General features: G+C 43.0%; 4 protein-coding genes across 5 annotated transcripts; 2 read left to right on the forward strand and 2 right to left on the reverse strand.

Annotated features, from left to right (window-relative positions):
- The first annotated feature begins 183 nt into the window (after positions 1 to 183).
- LOC114873223 (gamma-aminobutyric acid type B receptor subunit 1) lies at positions 184 to 7,167 on the forward strand. 2 transcript variants are annotated; one of them, XM_029181312.2, is made up of 11 exons: positions 184 to 702; positions 830 to 928; positions 998 to 1,132; positions 1,195 to 1,365; positions 1,441 to 1,939; positions 2,396 to 2,523; positions 2,604 to 2,896; positions 2,963 to 3,206; positions 3,405 to 3,648; positions 3,723 to 4,117; positions 4,200 to 7,167. In XM_029181312.2, exons 1-11 carry the CDS (start codon positions 568 to 570, stop codon positions 4,407 to 4,409), a joined length of 2,553 nt encoding a protein of 850 aa, XP_029037145.2. In that variant the 5' UTR covers positions 184 to 567; the 3' UTR covers positions 4,410 to 7,167. The 2 variants fall into 2 exon arrangements, with proteins under 2 accessions (XP_029037145.2, XP_029037146.2); XM_029181313.2 differs by having other exon boundaries at positions 3,441 to 3,648.
- Positions 7,168 to 7,297: 130 nt separating this feature from the next.
- LOC114873197 (nuclear pore complex protein Nup54) lies at positions 7,298 to 10,990 on the forward strand. Its single transcript, XM_029181266.2, has 5 exons — positions 7,298 to 7,486; positions 8,770 to 9,279; positions 9,337 to 10,262; positions 10,339 to 10,566; positions 10,647 to 10,990. The coding sequence occupies exons 1-5, from the start codon at positions 7,387 to 7,389 to the stop codon at positions 10,767 to 10,769; spliced, it is 1,887 nt and encodes a 628-aa protein (XP_029037099.1). The 5' UTR covers positions 7,298 to 7,386; the 3' UTR covers positions 10,770 to 10,990.
- On the reverse strand, positions 7,502 to 8,753 carry LOC114873200. Its single transcript, XM_029181269.2, has one exon. The coding sequence runs from the start codon at positions 8,161 to 8,163 to the stop codon at positions 7,753 to 7,755; it is 411 nt and encodes a 136-aa protein (XP_029037102.1). The 5' UTR covers positions 8,164 to 8,753; the 3' UTR covers positions 7,502 to 7,752.
- Positions 10,991 to 11,144: 154 nt separating the features above from the next.
- LOC114873198 (zinc finger protein GLI1-like) lies at positions 11,145 to 17,387 on the reverse strand. The gene is made up of 3 exons (XM_029181267.2): positions 15,948 to 17,387; positions 13,769 to 13,912; positions 11,145 to 13,186 (listed from the first exon to the last, which is right to left on the reverse strand). The coding sequence occupies exons 1-3, from the start codon at positions 16,334 to 16,336 to the stop codon at positions 11,935 to 11,937; spliced, it is 1,785 nt and encodes a 594-aa protein (XP_029037100.2). The 5' UTR covers positions 16,337 to 17,387; the 3' UTR covers positions 11,145 to 11,934.
- Between the last annotated feature and the right edge of the window lie 5,546 nt (positions 17,388 to 22,933).

Consider the following 22,933-nt stretch of genomic DNA (forward strand, 5'->3'; position numbering starts at 1 on the left):
TCAAAATCATCGATAAAAATGAAATTTGATTTTTGAAAAAGCAGCGGGTCTAGTTATAAAATAAAATATGTGTACATATACATGTGTATATTGATTTTCGGTGAAAGCATAGGACAGTGTCGTCCCATCCCCACTACGATCCTTGGAAAGCCGGGATGAGATCAATAGAAAGCTCGCGCGAACGTTCCGTCTTCGGTAAATCTATTCGTTGGGAAAATTTCACGGGGTGTCGCGCAAGGAGGAGCGTCGGAACCCGGTGAACGATGGAGAACGTTAGAACACGGTCTTGAATGTCACGATCGACGTGTTTCGCCGTAGGTGACAACGGGAACATCCCCTCGAGTACACGGCTCTTCTTTCGGTTAAACCCCAAGTCTCCGAGGGGTGAAAGCTTCATGAATTAGTGATTCTCCGTTCAAGGCGATCAGTGATCAACGATGGCTGTGATTCACGCGAACAAAGTACGATTTTTATCGTCGTGCTGTTGGGGTGTGTCCTAGGGGAAAGGAAACGTGGGAAGAGCTAAGGGCTGTTTATATAGAACGGAAGAATTTCACGTGCTACGCGATGTTGATGCTTCTGATAGTTTTAACGTTGACGAACGAGATCGAGGGTTCGTCAACTTCGGACGACGCCGATAATGTGTTGCATATCGGTGGTATTTTCCCGATAGCAGGAGAGGGTGGGTGGCAGGGTGGCCAGGTGAGTAGCGATCGTTTCCAAAGTATTAACAGGTAGGTTGAGATCAATCTTGATTTCTATTTTCTACCGATAAAGAATTTCCTCTACTTCGAAAAGAGATAAAACAGGTGAAAAATATTTCCTCCAGGCTTGCATGCCAGCTGTAAACCTGGCCCTGGATGACGTTAATCGTGAAAAGAATCTACTACCGGGGTTTATATTGAAACTCCACTCGAATGACAGTGAGGTACGTTGAGGGATTTATAAAATTTCCAGAGGAACAATTCTTTATTAAGGCGAATGATCCTTGTTTCAGTGCGAGCCAGGACTCGGTGCCTCGGTGATGTACAATTTGCTGTACAACAACCCCCATAAATTGATGCTTTTAGCAGGATGCAGCACCGTTTGTACGACCGTTGCCGAGGCGGCGAAGATGTGGCACTTGGTAGTGGTGAGTGTCATCAAATTGTTCTTTCAAATTCTAAGAATAAACAGAATTATTAACGTTTTCAGTTGTGTTATGGCGCATCATCACCAGCGTTGTCCGATCGAAATAGATTCCCTACACTGTTTAGAACTCATCCATCAGCCACGGTGCACAATCCAACGAGAATTAAATTGTTACAAAAATTCGGTTGGTCTCGAGTGGCGATTTTGCAGCAAGCCGAAGAAGTGTTCATATCTGTAAGAATAAATCCCTTCATGGATTCGTACATTAGCAACGTTGGAGAATAAATAACGTCTCTCGTCTGTTGGCAGACTGTAGAAGATTTAGAAGCCCGTTGCAAGGAGGCAGGAATAGAAATAGTCACCCGTCAGAGTTTTCTCTCGGACCCATCGGACGCGGTGAGGAACCTTCGTCGCCAGGACGCCAGGATCATCGTCGGTTTATTCTACGTGGTGGCCGCGAGAAGGGTCCTCTGCGAGTTGTATCATCAAAATCTTTACGGTAAAAGTTACGTGTGGTTCTTCATCGGCTGGTACGAGGACAACTGGTTCGAAGTGAACTTGGACAAGGAGGGAATTACTTGCACGAAGGATCAAATGAGGCTCGCGGCCGAGGGACATTTAACAACGGAGGCGTTAATGTGGAACCAAAATAACGACACGACGATTAGCGGAATGACGTCCGAAGATTTTAGACAGAGATTAAATAAAATGCTGAAGGAGGACGGTTATGATATCGATAACAATCGGTATCCGGAAGGATATCAGGAGGCCCCTCTGGCTTACGACGCGGTTTGGTCTGTGGCATTAGGTGCGAATTTGGGTTCTCGGGTTCTAACAAGGGACACACGCCGATTTTTATGCCCTTTGAGTACGATATAGAACTCAAAAAAATATTTGACACGTATTTTTTTTTATCGGCAATCGCCCATGCTGAAGGGGTGAAAAAAATGACAAAAATAGATTATTTTTCAATATATTTTTTAATAGAAAACACACAAACTACATAGAAAAATTTGCTGTTCAAAAACACACAAATTTCATTTTGAATTTTTCCCCTACACCTAATAGTTCCTGAGATATTCAAGAAAATATGTTTTGCAACCCCAACTTTTATATGGACGATTGCCGATATAAAAAAATACGTGTCAAATATTTTTTTGAGTTCTATATCATACTCAAAGGGCATCGAAATCGGCGTGTGTCGATTGGGTAATGTCCCTTGTAAGTGGCATTAGGGTTCTTTATCTTGCGTTTTTAATCGCAGCTTTCAATAAAACGATGGAGAAGCTGACCAAGCAGGGAAAGAGCTTGAAGAACTTCACCTACGAAAACAAGGAGATAGCCGACGAAATTTATTCTGCTATTAATTCCACTCAGTTTCTAGGAGTATCTGTACGTGAATCTTGGTCGCAGTAAAACTACATTTAAAAAAAAAGCGTTACGTGATCTTTAATCGATCTTATATGCTATAGGGATACGTTGCGTTCAGCTCGCAAGGTGACAGAATCGCATTGACCCAAATCGAGCAAGTGATCGATGGAAAGTACGTTAAGTTAGGATATTACGATACGCAGAGCGACAATCTTACTTGGAGGAACATGGAACGATGGATCGGTGGCAAAGTACCGCAAGATAGGACCATTGTAAGGACTGTCCTAAGAACCGTCTCGTTACCTTTGTTCATTTGCATGGGTACCATTTCGTCTGTAGGGATGGTAATAGCGGTTGGCCTAATTATTTTTAACATTTGGAATAGACACAGAAGGTACGTTTCTCTGTTTCTACCTCCTCGTTCCTTTTCAAACCTTTAGAATGATCGTCTACCTTTCAGAGTGATCACGTCGTCTCATCCTGTGTGCAACACTATAATGCTGCTGGGAGTGATAGCGTGTTTCGTATCGGTATTTCTTCTGGGTATCGACGGTAGATTCGTGTCACCGTGGGAGTATCCGGCTGTTTGTCAAGCCAGATCTTGGATGCTGACGACGGGTTTCACTTTAGCGTTTGGCGCGATGTTCAGCAAAGTGTGGCGGGTTCACAGGTTAACGACTAAAACGAAAGCCGATCAGGCGAAGGTACGTGTACGAGGAGAATCAGCTGGTGTGCTTCAGCTTGAAATAATTGCAATAATCGAAGTAACTGAAATATGCGCACCGATAATCACGTGCGATCGATTTTTCTAGTTAACCACGGCAGTCTGCACCGCCCCTTGCATGGTTCGCAGTTCCTGCTCGTATGATCCTCATCTTTAACCTGTTCTCGATTCTTTTTAGTTGTTCATGGCTAAACAAAAAGTTTCGTCCATACAGAAGAAGATTCAACCGTGGAAGCTGTACACGATGGTGAGCGGACTGCTGGTATTGGATATCGTTCTATTGGTTTCCTGGCAGGTGCTCGATCCATTGCAAAGGAAGATGGAAACGTTTCCGCTGGAATCGCCGCCGTATGGCGACGATGATGCGAGAATTAGACCAGAACTGGAGCACTGCGAAAGCGCGCACAATAACATTTGGTTGGGTACGTGAAAACATCAGAGAAAAATAAATGGTTCTGAATCGACGACACGTAAAAAGTACATCTTAATCTTTCAGGTTTGATGTACAGTTACAAAGGGGTGATACTGGTGTTTGGACTGTTTCTGGCTTACGAGACGAGGAGCATCAAAGTGAAACAGATCAACGATTCCAGATACGTAGGGATGTCGATATACAACGTGGTTGTCCTCTGTTTGATCACAGCTCCCGTGACGATGGTGATCGCCAGTCAGCAGGACGCCAGCTTTGCTTTCGTCGCTCTTGCTATCATCTTCTGCTGCTTCTTGAGCATGGCCCTGATTTTCGTACCGAAAGTGATCGAAGTAATTAGGCACCCTAAGGACAAGGCTGAATCTAAGTACAATCCGGATGTAGGTATGTCGAAGGAGGACGAGGAAAGGTATCAGAAGCTTCTCCGCGAGAACGATGAACTTCAGAAACTCATCGCTGCGGTAAGAATTAGGATTCTTTATATTTCAGGGGAAGCTTGCGCGGGTCAGAATTTCGGACACTCTTTCTTTTATTTTTATCTAGAAGGAAGAAAAGATCAAGGTATTGAAACAGATGCTGGCGAAACGAGACAAAGGTGACACCGGAAACGTGCCGAAGGACTCGCTGATTGTCGCTGATTTTGTTACCGGCGAAGGAACCTCGGACAGCGCAATCGGTGGGGGTATTTCTGTTTATACACAATCATCTCGAGCTTCTGCTTCTGACTTTGAATTCTCAGGATCGTACTTGTAGATCCCACGCTCATTGATCCCTTTCAATGTTTTAAGAATATGGGACCTAATAACTATACCAATTCTTTTCTAACATGAGCATATTTAATTTTCACATTTTTCTAAAGCTTCATAGAATTTCCTTAGTAATCTTCTATTTGTGTATTATCACAGGGAATATGATTCGGCTAGAATGCATCGAAATTTCGATAATTCGAGGGATTTTGATTTTTATGTTACGTAGATCGTACGACACGCTTGTCCTTTACCGGAAACGGCGTTCTCTGTGTTTATGTATTCGGTGTCTAAACGTATCGATGTTGAATATATACGTGTATACCGTCGAAGTAATACGTGTGCGTATGCGTAGAAAAGATCGTGCAAGTTAAACGGTGTGATTTAGTAAGAAAGGAAAAAACGTTCTCGATGCAAAGGAATTTACGTGGACGGTACAGTGATACGTATCAAAAATTCAAAGAACAAAAATAGAAGTTGGCCTACAAATGTCGCAGGGCGATCTCGTTTACAACGACCTTCTTCGTTACATCAAGATACATCTAATGCACAGTTACAGACTAATCAAGATTTTATTACACGATATTTGTACAGAGAAGTTTTATCTAATTCTTAATTGAACCACGGTGAACTCGCGTGGCGTTCCATCGGATATGGTAAGAAAAATAGGAAAAAAGAAAAAAACAATACGTATTCGATGAGAACGCAAACAAGAATCAATTACGTAACACGGACCAAAGAAAAAAGGATACTTTGCAAAATATTTGTCGTTGACTTTTGAATACTTTATGCAAAACGCCCCTTGGGGTGATTACACGTTCGAATTTTCTTCGCGCACGGTCTACACGGGTCCAAAATGAGAGAGACGAATCGTTGATCATATTTATCGAAAACGTTACGTTATCCGATATATAACTCTCTAAGTGACGAGATCGAGACCAGTGGAAAAATTGAAATCTCTTCATTTAGGGAGGTACCTCTATTAACGCCATAGTCTTGGAAGTTTTCCTTCTCTCAGGCCTAAGTTCTTCGCATTAATTAATTCACGCATGATTCATAATGATTGCAGTTAAATCTCGTTAGACAATGACCTGGTCGTTTCCGAAACGCTGCGAATCGATGCGAACCTCATGAAGTCTGCTCCCAAATTGTACGGAACCGCGAAGTTACAGGTGATTACCGTGAAGTGAAAAATAATATAAAGGACACGCTAACGAGATTTAAACGCTTGGAAGTATGACGCCATTCATAAATAATTTGGGAGTCTTGATGAGGTAGATCGACGTATTCAGACGGTTAATCTTTCAGATTACTCGCGTTTATCGCAATGGATTCGAGACCGTTCGAGCCCTTGAACGGACCGGAAATTATTTATGAATGGACAGAAAAATCAGAACGCTTCTTCCATATGGTATCTGAAGGATTATCGTTCTTTTTTATTCTTCTTTTTAGAAACGGACCAGGTTGGATGAATGCAACAGAGCCCCGTTGATTAGGATGTCGAAAGCAATACACCTGCGCGAACGGGCCGAAAGCTCACTATTTCTCTGAATCTTTTAAAACTAACATTCAATGTACACGCGCAATCCCCATAAAACAGCAGATTTTTATTTTCTAACTGGAAGAAAAATCGGGGATCGTGACGCAGCGATTGAAATCCGATTTCGTCGTTAAACTTCCAATTTCCAAAGGAAGTCATCGTTTTACCTAACTGTACAGTATGAAAAGAAATTATTTTCAACAGGGGATGATTCCCAAGAGGGGTGCAGTAGCCTCCCTGTTTTTCTCCCTCTATAAAAGTCGTATAAAAGGTCAATGTACACCTTGGAAGATATTTGAAGAGAAACTGTAAATGTTCCAGTGCAATTGATGTTACGACTTAGTCGAAACTCAAAGGTATATTTAATAGTTATGTTAGCGGAACGATAAAACGATTCGATCTTTCTGAATGGCGAATCTAAACGTTAGAGAAACCAGGACGTTCAGTTTGGAAACTGTTCCACATTGTCGAAGAAATGATAATGTGATTTGACTGCAATTCAAATTTTATCAGTATACAAAACGACTTACGTGTATAACGTAGATTGGATAATTAATGGAGCACAAGATTTTTTTGTTACACGTGCGTCTCAATTTCACCATTCTACGTGTACATGATGGTTACAGAGATTTTACGAGTATTTCTGTTGAATCGTTTCTGGCATAATCATCGCGCTCATTCAGATATTTTTTACTGTAATTCTTCGATTGACTGTCGCGTGAAAAAATGCTCGATTATAATATTATTATTATACGATATACATGTATAGTCTTATCGAACTGTTGAAGAAAGTATCATATATATGTATGTTAGAATATGGAGATATATTTATTTTTGAGTTTTTAAATTATAAAATTCGTTAAAAAGTCATATATTGTATCTGTTATTAATAACCTTGGGCTTGCCGAAAGGGATTCGCGCTCTCAAATAAACTAACAATAAGAGATCGAATCAACAAATGTTCACCAATGTTCATCGTGTTAACGAGTTAAGAAATATCACGATGATTTGCTTTCGAGATTCAACGTCGAGTGATCGTGTTTTTGCACAACTTTACACGAAAGTTTTACGAACAATTTTGTTTGAAATATTAAATGATGACACGTACAATTCTCTAAAGAAATACGTATATTTAATACATCATAGATGCCTGCGGCGATTATGAAAATATGTAGTACAAATGAAATACAAGTGTATTAAAAAATCAAATAAACTTAGCTACAATTTAACGGTAAAATAGTTGCGTTTATTACGGCTGTTTGAAACAGTTTGAAAATAAGCGGAAAGAATGCCACGTGACGAACGTCCTGCGCGTGAGAGAGAACTTACGTTTCCTGCGCATGTCAGCCGCCATGTTTGTGGCATTGTCGTTTATACGAAATTGTAAAGCGCGCGCGGTAAAAACGTGTTTCTATCATACGTCAAATTTAGTTTAATTTGAGAAATGTCATTTGGCTCGGGGTTCGGAGTGACAACTTCGACGCCCGCTCCTGCTTTTAGCTTCGGTGCAACGGCTTCTACGACGGCGACACCGGTAAAACCGGGTGAGTTGACTTCTTTTTAGGTTAAGTCACATTTCTTGTCCTTTCTCGTTACATGTGACCGTTTTGAACATATTTATAGCCGTATTGCGTATTATATTTTACATTTGATCGAACGTTATGGCGTATTTAACATTTTTTGTAAATCCTATTTTGCCTAATAAGTTTTATACTTTGAAGTATACTCTAAATTTTATTATGCTGCTTCATATACCTTGTTCACCAAAGAAATGTTATGTTTATACAGGCTCATACCACGTTCCTTCTTTTTAATTTCTCAGACAACTAATACTCGTTTTATTTGTGAGATCTGAATTTTTATCTAACAGAGGTTGATTTATCCCGGTACATTTTGGATCACACTCCATATCAGATTTCCCAAAGAAACTGCTTTTTCTTCTTGTCTTAGCTATTAAACCTGCGCTTATGCAGCATAATAACAGTATTACCAAAAGTACAATTAATAAAATAAATAACACTGATGAATGACCCGAGGACCCATGATTATTTTCCATTGCTTGTGTTGATGCAACAGCCTGTGCAAATTGAGATGTTTGCAAAGTACTTTTATCCGTTGCTGCTTTTCCATTGAAAACTGTATCTTCCAAATAATACATTTCACTTGGAATTTTACCCAATGTTGTTAACATCACTTCAGCAGTAACATCCTTTATAAACATTGTATTAAAGATTTTTACAATAAAGTAGTATCGTGTAGGAATATGTTATGAAATATACCCCGATTGCTTTATCTGTAGTACCAAATTCATGTACAAGTTCAGTAGATACATCCGACGATTGATCTCCACGACGAAGCACGACTTTACTACCAGATATTGTGGCTATTTTTAATAATTTACGAGCAAGTTGACCATAATTTCCTTCCTATTTAATTGTTTTTTACACATGCTTTAAACTAGATCAAATGTTAGGTGACTTCAATAAACTTACCTGATTTTGTTGATTTACATGGAACATAATTCAAATTTTTTTTTATGAAATCAATTTTAATCAATTTTATTTTATTACGTTCAAATTTCTTATGTGATATTCTTAATATGTATAACGTATTTTCGATGCGCGGATTCTATGGACGAATAAAATAGATTATTGTTGCCTTTATATGTAAGACATCTCTGTTAGTCTTCTTGTTTGAAGCGCGTTCAGTATAGCGGAAACAAAAACGAATTTCTGTAAATGTAAAAACTGCAACTTTACTTTGTACCGCCAATAACGATATATGTACTTTATGAACAAACTGTTATTTGTTCTTTGCGCGTCAACAGGATTTGGAACACCATCTTTCGGATTTAGTACTCCAGTTACCTCGACGCCAAGTCTGTTTGGTACTTCTTCGACTCCAGCAGCCGGTGGATTTGGCGGTGGTACTGCCTTCGGGACACCAGCTGCCACTGGTTTTGGCAGTACATCGACAAGTGCGTTTGGTTCTGCGCCTACCTTTGGCACAACCTCTACCACCGGGTTTGGATCCACTCCAGGCTTCGGTAGTCCAGCTACTTCGACGGGGACCGGCTTTGGAACGGCTTCGACCTTTGGTAACACACCTGCTGCGACCACAGGCTTCGCTGGATTTGGACCCACTACCACAACATCCTCGTTGGGCTTTGGCAGTTTCGGCGGATTTGGAACCGCAACAACCACATCTGCGCCTTCTTTCTTCGGATCGTTCGGCGCTCCGAATACATCGACTTTTGGTGGAGCCACAGGTTTTGGTGGATTTGGAACAAAACCAACAACCACAGCCACAACAACTGGTTTCAGTGGTTTTGGTACAGGTCAGTTTCGACTCGGCTGTGTCCTTATTTATTAATATAATCGACACGAAATTGTAGGTGTAGGCACAGGATTTCCTGCCTTTGGAACCGGACTGCAACAACCCCAGCAACCATTTCAGCAACAACAACTGCAGCAACAGCAACAACAACAAACTGCTAATACTATATCAGAAGCGCTATACAATGCCGTGTTTAACTGTCAGTTGTACAACGATGAACGCGATAATCTTATCGCTAGATGGAATCTTATACAAGCTCTATGGGGTACGGGGAAAGCTTACTACTCGATGAACGTACCCCCTATTGAACTTAATCAGGAAAACCCGCTATGTAGATTTAAAGCGATCGGGTACAGTCGTATGCCAGACGCGGACAATAACGATGGGCTGGTTGTACTTTGTTTCAATAAAAAGAAAAAAGATGTTAAAGAAGGCGAAGCTCAGTTGATCGGATTTATCAATAACGTGTTAGGGAATAAGCCGAATTTATCGGTGACGATAGATAACATTAAATCAACCGGAGAAGAGAAAACTCAAGTGACTATTTTTGTTACCGAGAAAGGAATCACTGGAGCACCGAGAAAAATTCCAGCCAACGAATTGTATACGTATTTGTCGCAACCAATGCAGAAACAACAATTAGTACAAAATGGTGTTGAAGATATATTGCCTTTAGTCAAATTGGATCCCGCACAACTTAAAGAATATTTAGACAATCCACCTTGCTCTATCGATCCTAGATTATGGAAACAGGCTCAGCTGGATAATCCTAACCCGGATTTGTACATACCGGTACCGATGATTGGCTTTCAGCAGGTTAAACACAGATTAAAATGCCAAGAAGAAGAAACGGCGAGGCATAGAAGTTTCTTAGACATGGCCGCTGAAGAAATACAGAGATTACAAAGGCAGCATACCGCGATACAAGCTAGACTCAAAGAACATCGAAGAAATCTGTTAGAACTACAGCATAGAGTATTACAGGTACGTGTAACTTACCGCATACATTTTCAATAATTACTTTCGGTTCTATAAATTCTCGTTGAAATGTTTGTTCAAGGTGTTGGTACGTCAGGAAATCACTCGCAAAGTTGGCTTGTCCTTGCAACCGGAAGAAGAAGTATTGACTCGTAGGTTTGAAGCTATGCATTCCCAGATCAGTGCTCCAACTCAGTTCAAAGGCAGAATTAGCGAGATGCTTTCTCAGTTACGTATGAGAAGTCATATAGATACCCAGAATCAAGAGAGATACGCGATGGATCCTATAGCGCAAGACGATATAAAAGCGGTATGTAAACAGGATGATGTCACAGAAATGAAAGGCATTTCAGAAAGAATCTGCACAACCTCTTTTCGTTTGTGTTTTAGTATCTCACAATGGAACAACAGGGCATGACACAACTTATAGCAACCATAAACGCTGATTTAGAAAGTTTAAAAATTATCAAAGACGGCATGTCCGATCTTTTTATGAGTCACAATATATCGTGAGATTTGTATTAACATAATTTGTTTACGTATCCTTTTTTTTTTTTCGTCTTTTCTTTTAAATAATTTCGACGATGCAGTTATCGTCGATACTGTAAGAATGTAACAAAGTATGGAAGCAACATAAAATTTTGCACCGTTGTAGATTGGTGCCATATTTATTTTACATCTATTTCACAATAGTTACGAATTTTACGCGGGTCTGTTTAAAAATTGATCTACATCTCTTTTGATAAAGAAAATCGATCGACTTTTCCAATGATATTTGCAAACGGACGAAAACAACGTTAAACCATGTATTACCTCGCTGATGTTTCAGACACCGAAGGAGAGAAAAGGAACTTGTTATACAGCGTGAAAGAAAAAAAAATAATAAACATTTTTTTACATAAATAATGTGCTTTTATTGTATAGTTTAATGTCGTTAAAACACGCTCTTTTCGTCGCAGAAACACACGTACTTTTCTCCTTCTCCACGCCTCTAACATTTTCGAACATCTTACAGATAATATATCTTTATGTACATATCATACATAGGTGTTTAACATAGCATACCGAGACATTTCTTTCACACATATTATTATACAGAGAGTTTATTCACCAACCATACTGTTATCTGTGATTTCAGTGCAAACCGTTTAAGTCTCATTTGATTGAGCAAGTCTCATTCGATTTCAGACTGTATCCTGCTTCGTTTGACTTCATCCTATTACAAGATATTTGGCTTTTCGCAGTCTAATCACAATGGCAACCTTCCACTCAACTTTGATCCTTTATCACCGGTACGATTACTTCCCGCATATTTCTATTTCTTAACCGAGCTATTTTTCAGATAACCACCGAACAGAGTGAAGTTCAAACTTGAAAACATCTAATTTGAATGAAAAGAAAAAGTTATATGATAGAATCTTCGGAAGCAAAGACCGGCCATGGTTCGAGTAATAACTGACTCAATTTTGTGAACGTTCAAGGTCGCCCTGGATCGACAGCTTCGTTTCTACGTCAGAATATCGTAAAATATTAAAGGTAGAATCGTTGGAAGGCACTTGAAGCGCAGGACGGCCCTGAAAACGTTTAACGCGAACCACGGTCGGTAGTTTGAGACATCGCAGTCTCTCACAACCTGAAAAATAAATTCTTCGCTCAAGAAGAACTGTCCAAGGTCTCTTTACTTGTTGATCGTCAGATCTAGAGGAAGATCTTGTTCCATTTCAACGACGTTCTCGTTTTTAACTCGAAGATCTTGTCCACAGGTGTTGTTCGTGTCGACGATGTTGCCCCACATGTTCTGCAGACCGTATTGGAGATCCACCGTGCCCAGGAGATGTCTGAACAGAGGATTCTGCGCTTTCAGGATCAGATCCGAAAGGATTTTCGTCTTCTCAATGATGTTCTCGTTGCTGTGGACGCAACACTTGTGACGGCAACAACAGTCGGTGGTGTTCTTGCAGACGTCCTCCTTGCTCGGTAGTTGCTCGACTTCCATCTTCAGGTCCTCAGCTCGTTTTATCACAGAATTTCTCACCGGGTCGCAAGTTACGGTACTTTCTTTCTTGCAGGGTGCGCTGTTGACGATCGACTCGATGTTCCTGTAATCGACCGTGCTGACCTTGTTCGAACACTCGATGGGTTCCTCGGTCTTGATGGGAGTCGACTGCATCCCGATACACGACAGAGCGTCGGGAAGGTGAGCTGGACTGGTCTGAGGCGAGTGGACCGAAGGACTCTCCTTGATCACCGGGTTGTTGGTAACGTACATGGGATTCACTTGAATCTTGTCTGGTATTATGTAACTGTTCTCATCGTAGATCCTTGGATAGATTTTCACCTCTTGCTCGTAGACTTTTACAGGGGTGACTCGTTCCTGTTCCTTGCGTTGCTCTTGGAGATTGTACATGTTGTTCCACTCGACGAAGTTCCTTTGCTCTTCGAAGCTGTTGCTCGCCTTGGGACTAGTACCCGACACGCTGCTTTCGATGCTGCTGTCCTTTTTGTCAGACTCGGACTGCGCGCTACTGCTCTGCTTTTCAGGCGACGTGCTGTCGACCAGCCTGATCTTCTCCTGTGAGTTGTTCTCGTCGAAACTTTTTTCTTGAACCTTATCGTTGTTGTTCACGTAGTGCCTGTATGTTTTCACGTGTTTGCGCAGGGACGAGGGATCGGTATACCTTTTCGGGCAGCCCGGCACCTTGCAGCAGTACGGCTTGTCCACCGCGTGGGTTCTCGTGTGTTTGAACCTGTCCGAAGAGTTCGAGTACGCCTTGTTACAGCCTTCGACCGGGCAAACGTAAGGGCGCTCGCCTGTGTGAGAACGGGCATGGATCTTCAGGTTCTCCGCTCGGCTGAAACTCTTGTCGCATTGGAAACAGTGATGCGGTTTCTCGTTCGTGTGCGTTCGCACGTGGACCAGCATCTTGTATCTGAAACAGAAGAAAATGGGAGCTGGTAAGTAACTATACACATTTACGCAACATAACCAGAACCACGTATCGCAACTTATATTAGGGGTAAATTAGAGATAGGTCCAAGTAATATTTCGTTAAAAGTTGAACAGAATATCATTTGTTAGGCACAGAAGTATTAAATAGAGTTCCAGAAAAAAACAGCTTTGAAGATTTCTTAAAATATAATATTTAATACGTGTCGTATTATATAATTCCGAGTACGTGCATGGTATCCATGAATGTGTGAAACGATGGACAGAGTCCGTCACGAGTTAACGCAGACTTTGCTTTGCTACGTCATGTAATTTATCGTCTTTACAGAAGTTATTTGAATCAGGGAAGAAGCTACTTGCACATTGATTAAATTATCTGTTGGAATTTTGGTACGTGTTCCAATAATATTGACGTCTTACAAGTGGAATAAAAGAGGTGTTATATGAATAAATCAGAATAATTTTTATTAAGAAATTGTAAGGGGTAGTTAGGTGGATCGTTAACGTGGAATTCGTAAAGAAGCTGTTAAAAAGGAAAATAATATAAAAAGATGAAAATCTTTACCTTGCATTAAATCCACGTTCGCCCCTCGCGCATCCTTCCCAGCCGCAATAAAACAGTCCACGTGGTCCTGGCGCAGCGTGGAGTCGCGCAACGTGTCCTGCTAGTTGTTCCAAGGACGTGAACCACCGACCACAATTTTGCCATCTGCAATTGCAAACCAACACACGCTCGTTAGCCTTTAATTAGCGACCGCCATTCCGATCTCCTCCTCTTCTGTTCATCGGTACTCATTCTTGAAAATCTTGGAAATCTTGAAAATTAATAACGCGTAATCGTATTCTAATTATAGATTAATGTAGAAGACTTAAAACGAACAAAATTATCGAAGTTTCAGAAAGACAATCAAAGTTTACATTCCCATACGAAAATAGTCGCGCTAGCGTAGAGAGCTTATTGATCTTTGATCGTTTCAATCGATCGAATCTCCTTCGGCCAAGATTATTGGTCGTTTAAACCCAGTAGATCCCTCGTTCCTTTTATTGTCACTGTGTCTATTTATACCGGTTACAATTTATTTCTTTATCGGTAATTTATTGAGAACTTCTAAATATAGATATATGCGTGAAAGAATCTTTGAGAAGCCTTGTTGGTCAGTTCGTTTTCTGATTTTCAAGAGTGTTAGAAACAAGTATCGAACAGCGTGTCTTCGCGTGAACGAAAATCACGTTTAACACTCTGGATCGTCTGAAATATCGACGCACGATTTACGTTAAAAGAGTATGTCCGTTCAACCAACCAATTGATACCAATTCTGGCCATTGTGCAATTGGCGTCGCTTGACACCAGTTTATCTGGGCGCAAAGGGTTTCATACTATTCCAGTCAACTGCATTGTGTTCCACGAACCGACACGCTTTAACGTGATTGTGTAAAGGTTGCGGATCAAGGTAACGCTCGATTCAAGGGGGTAATATAAAGAGACATTTCAAGTGTCGATTATATTAGGGCGTTGATTATCAAAACCGATCGATTAGCTGTTTGGCGATGATTGGATGATCGAACGTTGCTATTGCGCGCTCGCTACCGTAGACGCGGAGTATGGATTCGCGAAAAAGTGAAAAGAGCCGGCGTCGCGACGCGATTATTCCGTCGGTTCCCTGCGACGATAACAAGCATTTCCCGAGTGCACGAGGTTACCACATGCAAACCGAGCACGTAACGAGCAATGCCACGCGTACAAACGATAAACGATCTCTTCTTTGCGTCGTCGACTCGAAATCGTTTATGTCTACGAAACCGACGATGAGCAACGAACAAAGCCCGCGTACATGACGATGGTACCTCTTAATAATCGCTTCTATTGGGGTTATCGAAACGTGACTTTTTTGTCTGCTATAGTAAACAGTCAGACAGGCTGAAACGTCGATGACGAATGAGATACACGTAGTTCCTTGGCGCGGTGCTCGAAGGTTCGAATGAACTTTGACTGACAAGTGGTAATGAGTGGGATTGAAGAATGTTTATTAGGATTTAAAAAAGAGCAAAGTGTGACTCGATAGCGCGACAGATAGGGGAAGAAACTGGTTAAGAAGAGATATGGAACACGCGTGCTCTAAATGCGGATGTGGACACGCGGCTAGAGAAGAGATTAACGTTATTTAACGCGTCGCGAATGGATTTTTAGCGAGATACCTCTTGCGTTTTCTTACCACCTTGGACTTAAAAAAGTTCTGAATGAATCTTTGATTTGAACAGTTCCAGTCTAGTCTAAATATAGGATCCAGGAAAGGAAAGTGCAGTATCTCGTGATATTAAGTCGCTTGTATTTTGATAAGGAGATGCAGGATTATCGATATACGCTTCATTCTACATCAAAGACACGATGTAAATAAATCCAAGCTCAATTTAGATAACGATGGCGCCAACTTTTGCAACGAACAAACCGTGAAATTAACTGTTGTCTGCTAACGAAAGCCTAGAAAAGCTTCGCGATTAAAGTATGATAAAAGATTGGAAAATTTATTGCTGTTCCTTGGATCGGTAAATTTATCGAAAATTTATTAAAAGTTTGTTAAAAATATTCGAATCCTCGATTCATTAACGTCGTCGTCGCGTTCAGATAATTACCGTTTCAATTAATCGCGATGATCCATCTATCTATTGTTTTTCTCTTATAATTTCCTTCCCTGATTATCGCGACCACGAGGCTGCCATTATCTTTTATCTTAATTAATAATTACCTGCATTTCAGTTGGGCATTTTCCCCACGACGAATGGAGCCAAGCTCCAAGCTGGAGCTGGAGGCATCCGAGTCGCTATGCGCGGGACTCGGTGGTCCAGCGTTCGCCAGACCGTTCGGCGATGCTCCCAATCCTGGCAAGGTGGCCGAAGGTGACGTTCCCAGTTCCTCCTCGACCGGCATCCTTCGCGGCCAAACCGGAAGGTCCAGCGACGTTTGCTGACGAAAGCCGAGGCTGCCGTAGTAGCTGGAGTTAGGGCTGGTTGGATAACCGGAAATAACTGGGCTGTAAAAAGCCGGGACTGCTGCTCCTAGCTGGGTGCCCGGGTAACGAGCGCCTCCGTAAGGACCAACGTGGCTTGGCATTCTACCCGGTACGTAAACGATCATTTTTAATTCCTTTAATCTTTGCTTCTTTTATTTCTTTTTTTTTGCTTTTGATTTTAACAATACCAATTCGACCAGAGACGCGTTAACGATAATTCAATGGGTTTATTATTTGGCGTTGCCGGAAGGTTTAAAAGCTAGTTCATATCCTTTCGAGATGTTCCCTCTATCACGAATCTCTGTAATTTCGTTTCATTTACTGGTGTTCGCCTATCGATTCGAATCGCTGATCAATCTTATAACCCTTTCAAAGGCAGCCGCAGCTTCCTGGATCCGTGGCGATCGCAGAAAGCTGACTCGGTGCATCCGGTGTTCAGAGTGAACAAGACTTTCCAGGTCTTGCCTTCTCGTTGACGGACAACGGTCCGTTTCTTCCGTTTGTTTGTTGTCTGAGCAGACCGTAGGAACGACAAGTCGACCACCGGCACAGTACGTTCGCGTACACACTCTCGCCGCAGTTAGGGCGCACCCTTTAATCACACTTAGTCCGAGTCCGTATCGTCAGATGTACTTGAACCGGTTCGACTTGAGTATACGGTAGCTCAGGAATTGCTCGCTGTACTCGATCGAGAACATAACTAGGCTGGGCCGCGACGATGTATTCATGAAACGCAAACACTTGTATTCTCGTCCGCGGTTCCGCACCACGGTTCCGGTTCGATCCTTCGCTTGGATCTTCGGGGAGAGACCAGGAAACAGCCGCGCCCTATCTCTACTTCGCACCAACGATGCTGTCCTAATGCTAGAACGACCTAGCCGCGTCCATCTTTCCGCTCTCGTATCTCGTCCTTCGCTACAAGATGGTGGGATGCTCGCTAGACCCCTTATCGTTCACCAGAGATCTCCTATCGAATCGTCACGATCGTGGTTGACCCCTAACGAAACGCACGCAGGTATCCCCGACGCTGTTGCCCCTATCGACTATCACCGTTCGCGATTCTCTCGCGGAAACGAACACTTGGTCGAACAGAGAGAAGAGGCGACGAAGAAATGAAATGAGCGAGGGAGGAGCCACCGTGTCGTGAAACGGCCGTAACTAACGTCCAACTAATGTCAACGACGAATCGTGCAAGCCTTATATATAGCCACGCTATCGTCGTCGATAACGCCCCACGTCCCTCGCCGTCCACAAATACATTGACGCGATGATAAGAGCCGCTGGTAATCGCGTGGCTCCTCGTCGCCGATGCGTCATTGGACGCGAACGATCCGCGATCGAGACTCGATTTTATCGGTCGTTTCAAACGCGGTGCTCTAAATGGCACACGATAGTACTCGCGTGTAATTGAAATTGAGTTCAAATAACATCTCGTGCCACGAAGACGCGAACGAGTCCTGTCGTCTCGATTATTCAAACGTCCAGTAGGCGCCGCTTTTAAAACCCGGTAGCGGCTTCTGAGTCGACCTGTACACGAAACGAAGATCGACGATCCGATGTTGTCGTCCGGAACGAGAAAAAGAGCTGCCAGTGGATGGCGATCGATGTCAGATACGATCGGTTACCCCCTACCGAGCATCGTGACACGTCGAATTCTGGGTGCTCGAAGCGTACGACGTATTCCTTCCGTTCTTCCACCGATCTGCCTGAACGAACGCGAACAAAGTCCCACGTATCTTCGAGAAGCTACGTTATCGCACTCGCATTAGCGAGTTGGCGCGAATGGATACTCGCGAGCCGTGTCAACAGAAGAATCCGACTCGTTTCATTTCTTTTCTCATCGTCAGACTAAATTTCCTTTGTGGGTGGGCCCCCCCGTTGCTGTCCAACATACGTGCCGATTTCGCTGAACGTAATTTCAAGATTTCTTCGACGGTAGAAGCACGTTCCTTATTATCCGTTTCGATAATCGATCGCCGAGTAATTAGCGATAACTCGATCGTGGACCGAACTCCACGTGTCCATCGAACAGAAAATCTTCCACGGGAATCGAAGTGATAATTCAGCAAATAACGCTAGTCGCGCGAAAGACTTAACGAGGAGCAAACGAAAGTCGAAGATGGCAAACTGTAGGATGGAATTCGACGTACAGTGGCAACCGATCGAAGAAGAATTTAGATCGTTCGAGACTCTTTCAGTGATTTCGGTCGTCCTTGAATTTATTCCGACTCTCTGGCACATTTGATCGTCGCCCAAGGAACTTTGCGCGCAGCCTGAAAGATCGTCGATGAAAAATGCTCTGAACGATAGAGAAGAAAGCACTCGATAGAGAATCGGGATTTGAACCCCGGCATTAGACGAGTGATATCACGCTTATCTACACTATCAACTGATATTCTTTTTTAAGCCGTTAAAACTCGAATTGCTGTCGTCTACAATGTCAAGGTTGACGATCGAAGAGATATATGCAGCTCTGGAATCTTTAAAAGTAAAACTCGAAGCATATGGCAAAGCCACACGGTCTGTTTTTTTATTTCGTCGATGGATATTTTGTTGTTTGCGATCGGCTATCGAAGAAAAAAGACTTCCCGAGGCGATTATCGAGGCGAGGCGATCGACGTTTCATCATCGAAGTGCTAATCGAACGGCAATCTAATCTGGTCACGAGTTTGAATTCGTTCGCCTGGTGCGCCAATAAACAAGCTCTCGACCTGAAATCAAGATTCACCTGTTGCTATCAGCAGCCAGTGTTTCTCAACTTCAAAGGAAAGAATCTCTTTCCTTTCTTGTATTATTCCCCTTCTCTAATTGTTGATCTTCATTCAGACTTTTCACTTCCTTATCGAATCCAGTTATATAAAACATCGTCATAAAAGCTGGCAGTAATCGTACAATCGAGCAGATTACTTTTATAATCGAGATAAACGTAGCAGAGAAAGAAAGAAAGAAAGTAAAAAGTAAATGAAAAAATAAAAGGTGATATCTCGTTCGTGCGATTGCGTTCTGCAGTCGTGTATAAAATCAACTCCGGTGGGAAAATATATTTCGACAGCTTTTTTAAATTACAGATACGTATACGAAGATGAAAGAAACATATGTATGTGTTGCACGTGAGAAACAGCAGATTCTCAACCGCGTTTTGATAAGAAGATCGAAGGGGGGTCCTCTCGAATCGATCAAGACGATGCACAAATAAATCCAATATCACTCCTTCAGAGACCAGACGTGTTTTTTCCATTGTTATCTACGGACGATGTCATCGGTAGATTCGTCTCTTAATTGCTTCACATCCAATGCAATTATTGCTGTTTCTTTTTTTATTTCTTCGCGGGAGAAGTACGTTCGATAGCAGTCTCATTAAATTGTTTTTGTGTGTACATGTATGTAGCTGGTATTAATTAACGAGGATGGATAAGAAGGCCATATTGTAAACGCGGTTGACCTGGAACAACTGTGCTCCAAGAAAAGATTAAAGAACGATCAAAGAAGCATTAGAGAAGGCCGGCATAATAATAAGGGACGAAGAATGGGAAGCGAACGATAGTCTTGTGGCGACACGGCAGATGCCAGACGGAAGATAGACATTAAAGAAACGAAAAAGAAAAGAAAAGAAATAGAGGATTTCCCGAAGAACACGACCATCATTGTCTCTTGATCTTAACTCGAAGATGATCAACCGCAGCAACGTGTCTCGTTTTTGCCTGTCGAACGATCCTATCGTCAAGATTTTTCTCCAGTTTCCTCGACAGCTTTGAACTGCATTCGAAGACGAGTGACTAATTTCAAATCGATACCACTTTGAATTTTCACAAATATCTGACTGGAAGAGAAACACGATTCATCATTGATTTCGCAAAGGTGTTAATCGAGAACGAGTAGACTCGGGAAGGGGGATATTTCCAAGAAAGGATGATTGAACGCGTCAGATTGATCGTTGCAATCGTGGATAGCTGCCTTCTGTTCTGAAATACCCCCAGCGCACCGTTCGTACGCGGAACACATTAACGAATATGGTACCAAATAGCTTTCTCTCCTCTCTTTCACCCGATGAGTAGTTGCCAACCCCCGTCTCGCATGACACCCCACGGACCGAACTGCCGGTGTCGGCTCGCTTTGATCTCGGTGAACAGGTAGAAGAGACGGAGAAAAGGAGGGGAACGGGATGAAAAGGTTGAAAGAAGAAAGACGGACAGGCAGAAACGGAGATTCCACCGGGGACCGATGAGATCCGGACCCGAGCTCTAAACTCGAGAAAATATGTTCGGACTTTTTAGATTGAGATCCGGCAAAGATAGCCCTTTCCCTTGATCCTTCCACCTCGTTTCTACCTCTCTCTTTCTCTTACGAGTTCGTGAAACACCGAAAGAACTTGGTCTTCTCCGTTCTTCTCTTCCCTCCTCGAGGATCTCTGATCTTTCATTTAGATTTGATTTCAGTATTCCTTGCTCGAAGCGTGCGTCCTGTTTTCGGGCGAGAATTTTTCGAGGTTCTCGGTAGCCCGTTTCTCCACGTTTGAAAAATAGTCTCTCCAGTCTCCGTAGAATGATTTCGACTTGACGGGGGATGGGAGAATAGAAGAGGCGAAGTTGTTTCACGGACCTCCAAGCAAGAATTTACCCAGCAGCCGTGGTTAGCGGGCCTTTAAACAGCACCGAAGCGAACGAACGCGTATATAGAACGCGTGGCACTTTGCGTGTGGCTCCGCCACTACAGAAATACCCTGTGAACAGAGGGTGAAGGCAGGATCGGGCTGGCGGGGTCGGCTCACAGCAGGGGTTGAAATTCCCGCGGTTCGCGCGCGGCACCGCGTCGTCCTACGTACACGTCCTCGGCGCACATTTTTATTCGATCGCGCTGTTGGGGGGCCAACAACAGTCGACGTTCTGCTCCTTTTTTTTTCTCCCCCTGCCAGCTTCACCGAGTGCCGGACCAACCGATACGAGCTCAGCCTCGAGTGCCGTGAGAGAAGCAGAGTCGACGGAAGATCGAGTGTCTTTCGCGTAAAGCACGCCGATGAATTCCTTAGAAACCCCCGACGGTTCCCTCGGATTACCTGACTCCACGCTACAATCTTTCCTCCGCAACAGCTTCCTAACCGGAACCATTCTTTCCCACAACTCTTATCGAGAATTAACCTCCTCGACCGACCATTGTTTCCAACTCGATCAGCCATTTGTCTGAACGAGGTGCCATTGAACGTTTCGTCCCCTTTACCTAACGAAATCAGGACCGCCGAAAGAGAGTTTCATCCACGACGACCTTGCGGGGTAAGGCGAGAACGGCATCGAGGTCGTCGCTAGGGATGAACGACGTATCCTTCGGTGATTTATTACGTTTCACGATTGAATATTAATATCGGTATGGCGTGCGCCTGCGGTTCTTTTCCAGCAGCCGTCACGAGAGTTCTCCCTCGCACACGTAGTCACAGGGTACGTGTACACGCGTGCACACTATCTTGCGATAGGTATTACGAACGGGACAGAGGATGGCTACCGGTCACAGCAGGAGAGCACGCCGGGGGTCCTCTAACTCTTCGCCGACTCGAACCTTGCTACCGAGAAAGAAACGCAACTTTCCTTTCTCTTCTATCTTACTCCTTCCTCTTTTCTTTTTCTTTTTTTATTCATTTTTCTTCTCCACTCTGCTTCGAGTTCCTTCTTGCTGCCTTCCCAACAGCCGTCGCGATTCGTTGAGACCACGCGATCATGTGACCGGTTTATAAGGAACGAGGCGCCGCTACTTTTTCCTTGCAAATTTTCCGTTTCAACCTCCCGCGGTTTTAATCGCAGGTATCACGATCGATCTAACTTTCCTCCTCGTTTAGATACCATCGCGAGCAGCGAAGAGAATTTTGAAATTGCCATTTATCTTATCGCTTTCTCCAAATATAACAAAGAACGAAGTGTGCTAATCCTTCGGATAGCTCGATGAAGAGATTAAGCTTCGTTTTGCTGAAATAACGCGCCCTTCTTGTTCGCGATCATTCGAGGAAGTACACTTTTCCTGTAGGTAGATAAAACGCATCGTCGATCGATGTAATTCTGTTTTCGAGCTTCTCGGAAATCGCGTTGACCTCTCCAGATCTTGGGTTATTACCAAGATCGCGAGAAATCGCGGACGTCACGTTGGCGAGAACCACTTCGAGGAACGTTTGACGATCCTACTGCGTTTAAATATTGCGCGTGTACCGAACGCCATTACCCCAGACGTGGCCTGTTTAAGCGGAATTATATTCCGAAAAAGAGGAGAAATAAATGTGTTAGAAGCTGACTGATACACGGGGTTTAAATTACTACACGAGTAGGGTTTCAATGAAGAAAATCGGTGCTTCGGGGGAGAATCCGGTCGGGCTCCGTTCGCCACAAAGTTGCAAGCGTTCAGTCTCGAATGTCGAGCAAAGATCGTTCACGATCACGCGAACGGCTCGTGTGTATACCGTGTTGTACGATACCACGGGTTCGTGTGGATGCAGGAAGAAAATAGAAGAAGCAAACGAGCCCGCGGCGGGAGGTTTTAATCTTCAATTCCGAAAATCAACGTAATGTATTCCTCCCTGAGGGGTCCGGCCTGTTGCTGGCTTAGAAGAGGAGAGAGGGCAAGACGAACGCAACCTGTAATTTCAACGCGAACGGGCTAAGTCGTTGGTAATATGGGAACCCATTGCTGGTATAACGGCTCATTTCCATAATTCGTTCTTTAAGCATCATTTTTAATAGGCCCTT

This window comes from Osmia bicornis, chromosome 12 (assembly GCF_907164935.1).
Source record: "Osmia bicornis bicornis chromosome 12, iOsmBic2.1, whole genome shotgun sequence".
Lineage (NCBI taxonomy): Eukaryota > Metazoa > Arthropoda > Insecta > Hymenoptera > Megachilidae > Osmia > Osmia bicornis.

What these genes read in the sequence shown, in the direction of transcription:
- LOC114873200 (XM_029181269.2), bottom strand. Translation starts at nt 8,163, where the DNA reads ATGTTTATAAAGGATGTTACTGCTGAAGTGATGTTAACAACATTGGGT.
- LOC114873223 (XM_029181312.2), top strand. Translation starts at nt 568, where the DNA reads ATGTTGATGCTTCTGATAGTTTTAACGTTGACGAACGAGATCGAGGGT. An exon ending in CCGAAGAAGTGTTCATATCT is followed by an intron (nt 1,366 to 1,440) that starts GTAAGAATAAAT and finishes GTCTGTTGGCAG; the next exon opens with ACTGTAGAAGATTTAGAAGC. An exon ending in ATTTGGAATAGACACAGAAG is followed by an intron (nt 2,897 to 2,962) that starts GTACGTTTCTCT and finishes TCTACCTTTCAG; the next exon opens with AGTGATCACGTCGTCTCATC.
- LOC114873197 (XM_029181266.2), top strand. Translation starts at nt 7,387, where the DNA reads ATGTCATTTGGCTCGGGGTTCGGAGTGACAACTTCGACGCCCGCTCCT. An exon ending in GGCGACACCGGTAAAACCGG is followed by an intron (nt 7,487 to 8,769) that starts GTGAGTTGACTT and finishes GCGCGTCAACAG; the next exon opens with GATTTGGAACACCATCTTTC. An exon ending in TTTCAGTGGTTTTGGTACAG is followed by an intron (nt 9,280 to 9,336) that starts GTCAGTTTCGAC and finishes ACGAAATTGTAG; the next exon opens with GTGTAGGCACAGGATTTCCT.
- LOC114873198 (XM_029181267.2), bottom strand. Translation starts at nt 16,336, where the DNA reads ATGATCGTTTACGTACCGGGTAGAATGCCAAGCCACGTTGGTCCTTAC. An exon ending in AATGCCCAACTGAAATGCAG is followed by an intron (nt 13,913 to 15,947) that starts GTAATTATTAAT and finishes TTGCAATTGCAG; the next exon opens with ATGGCAAAATTGTGGTCGGT. An exon ending in GAACGTGGATTTAATGCAAG is followed by an intron (nt 13,187 to 13,768) that starts GTAAAGATTTTC and finishes CTTCTGTTTCAG; the next exon opens with ATACAAGATGCTGGTCCACG.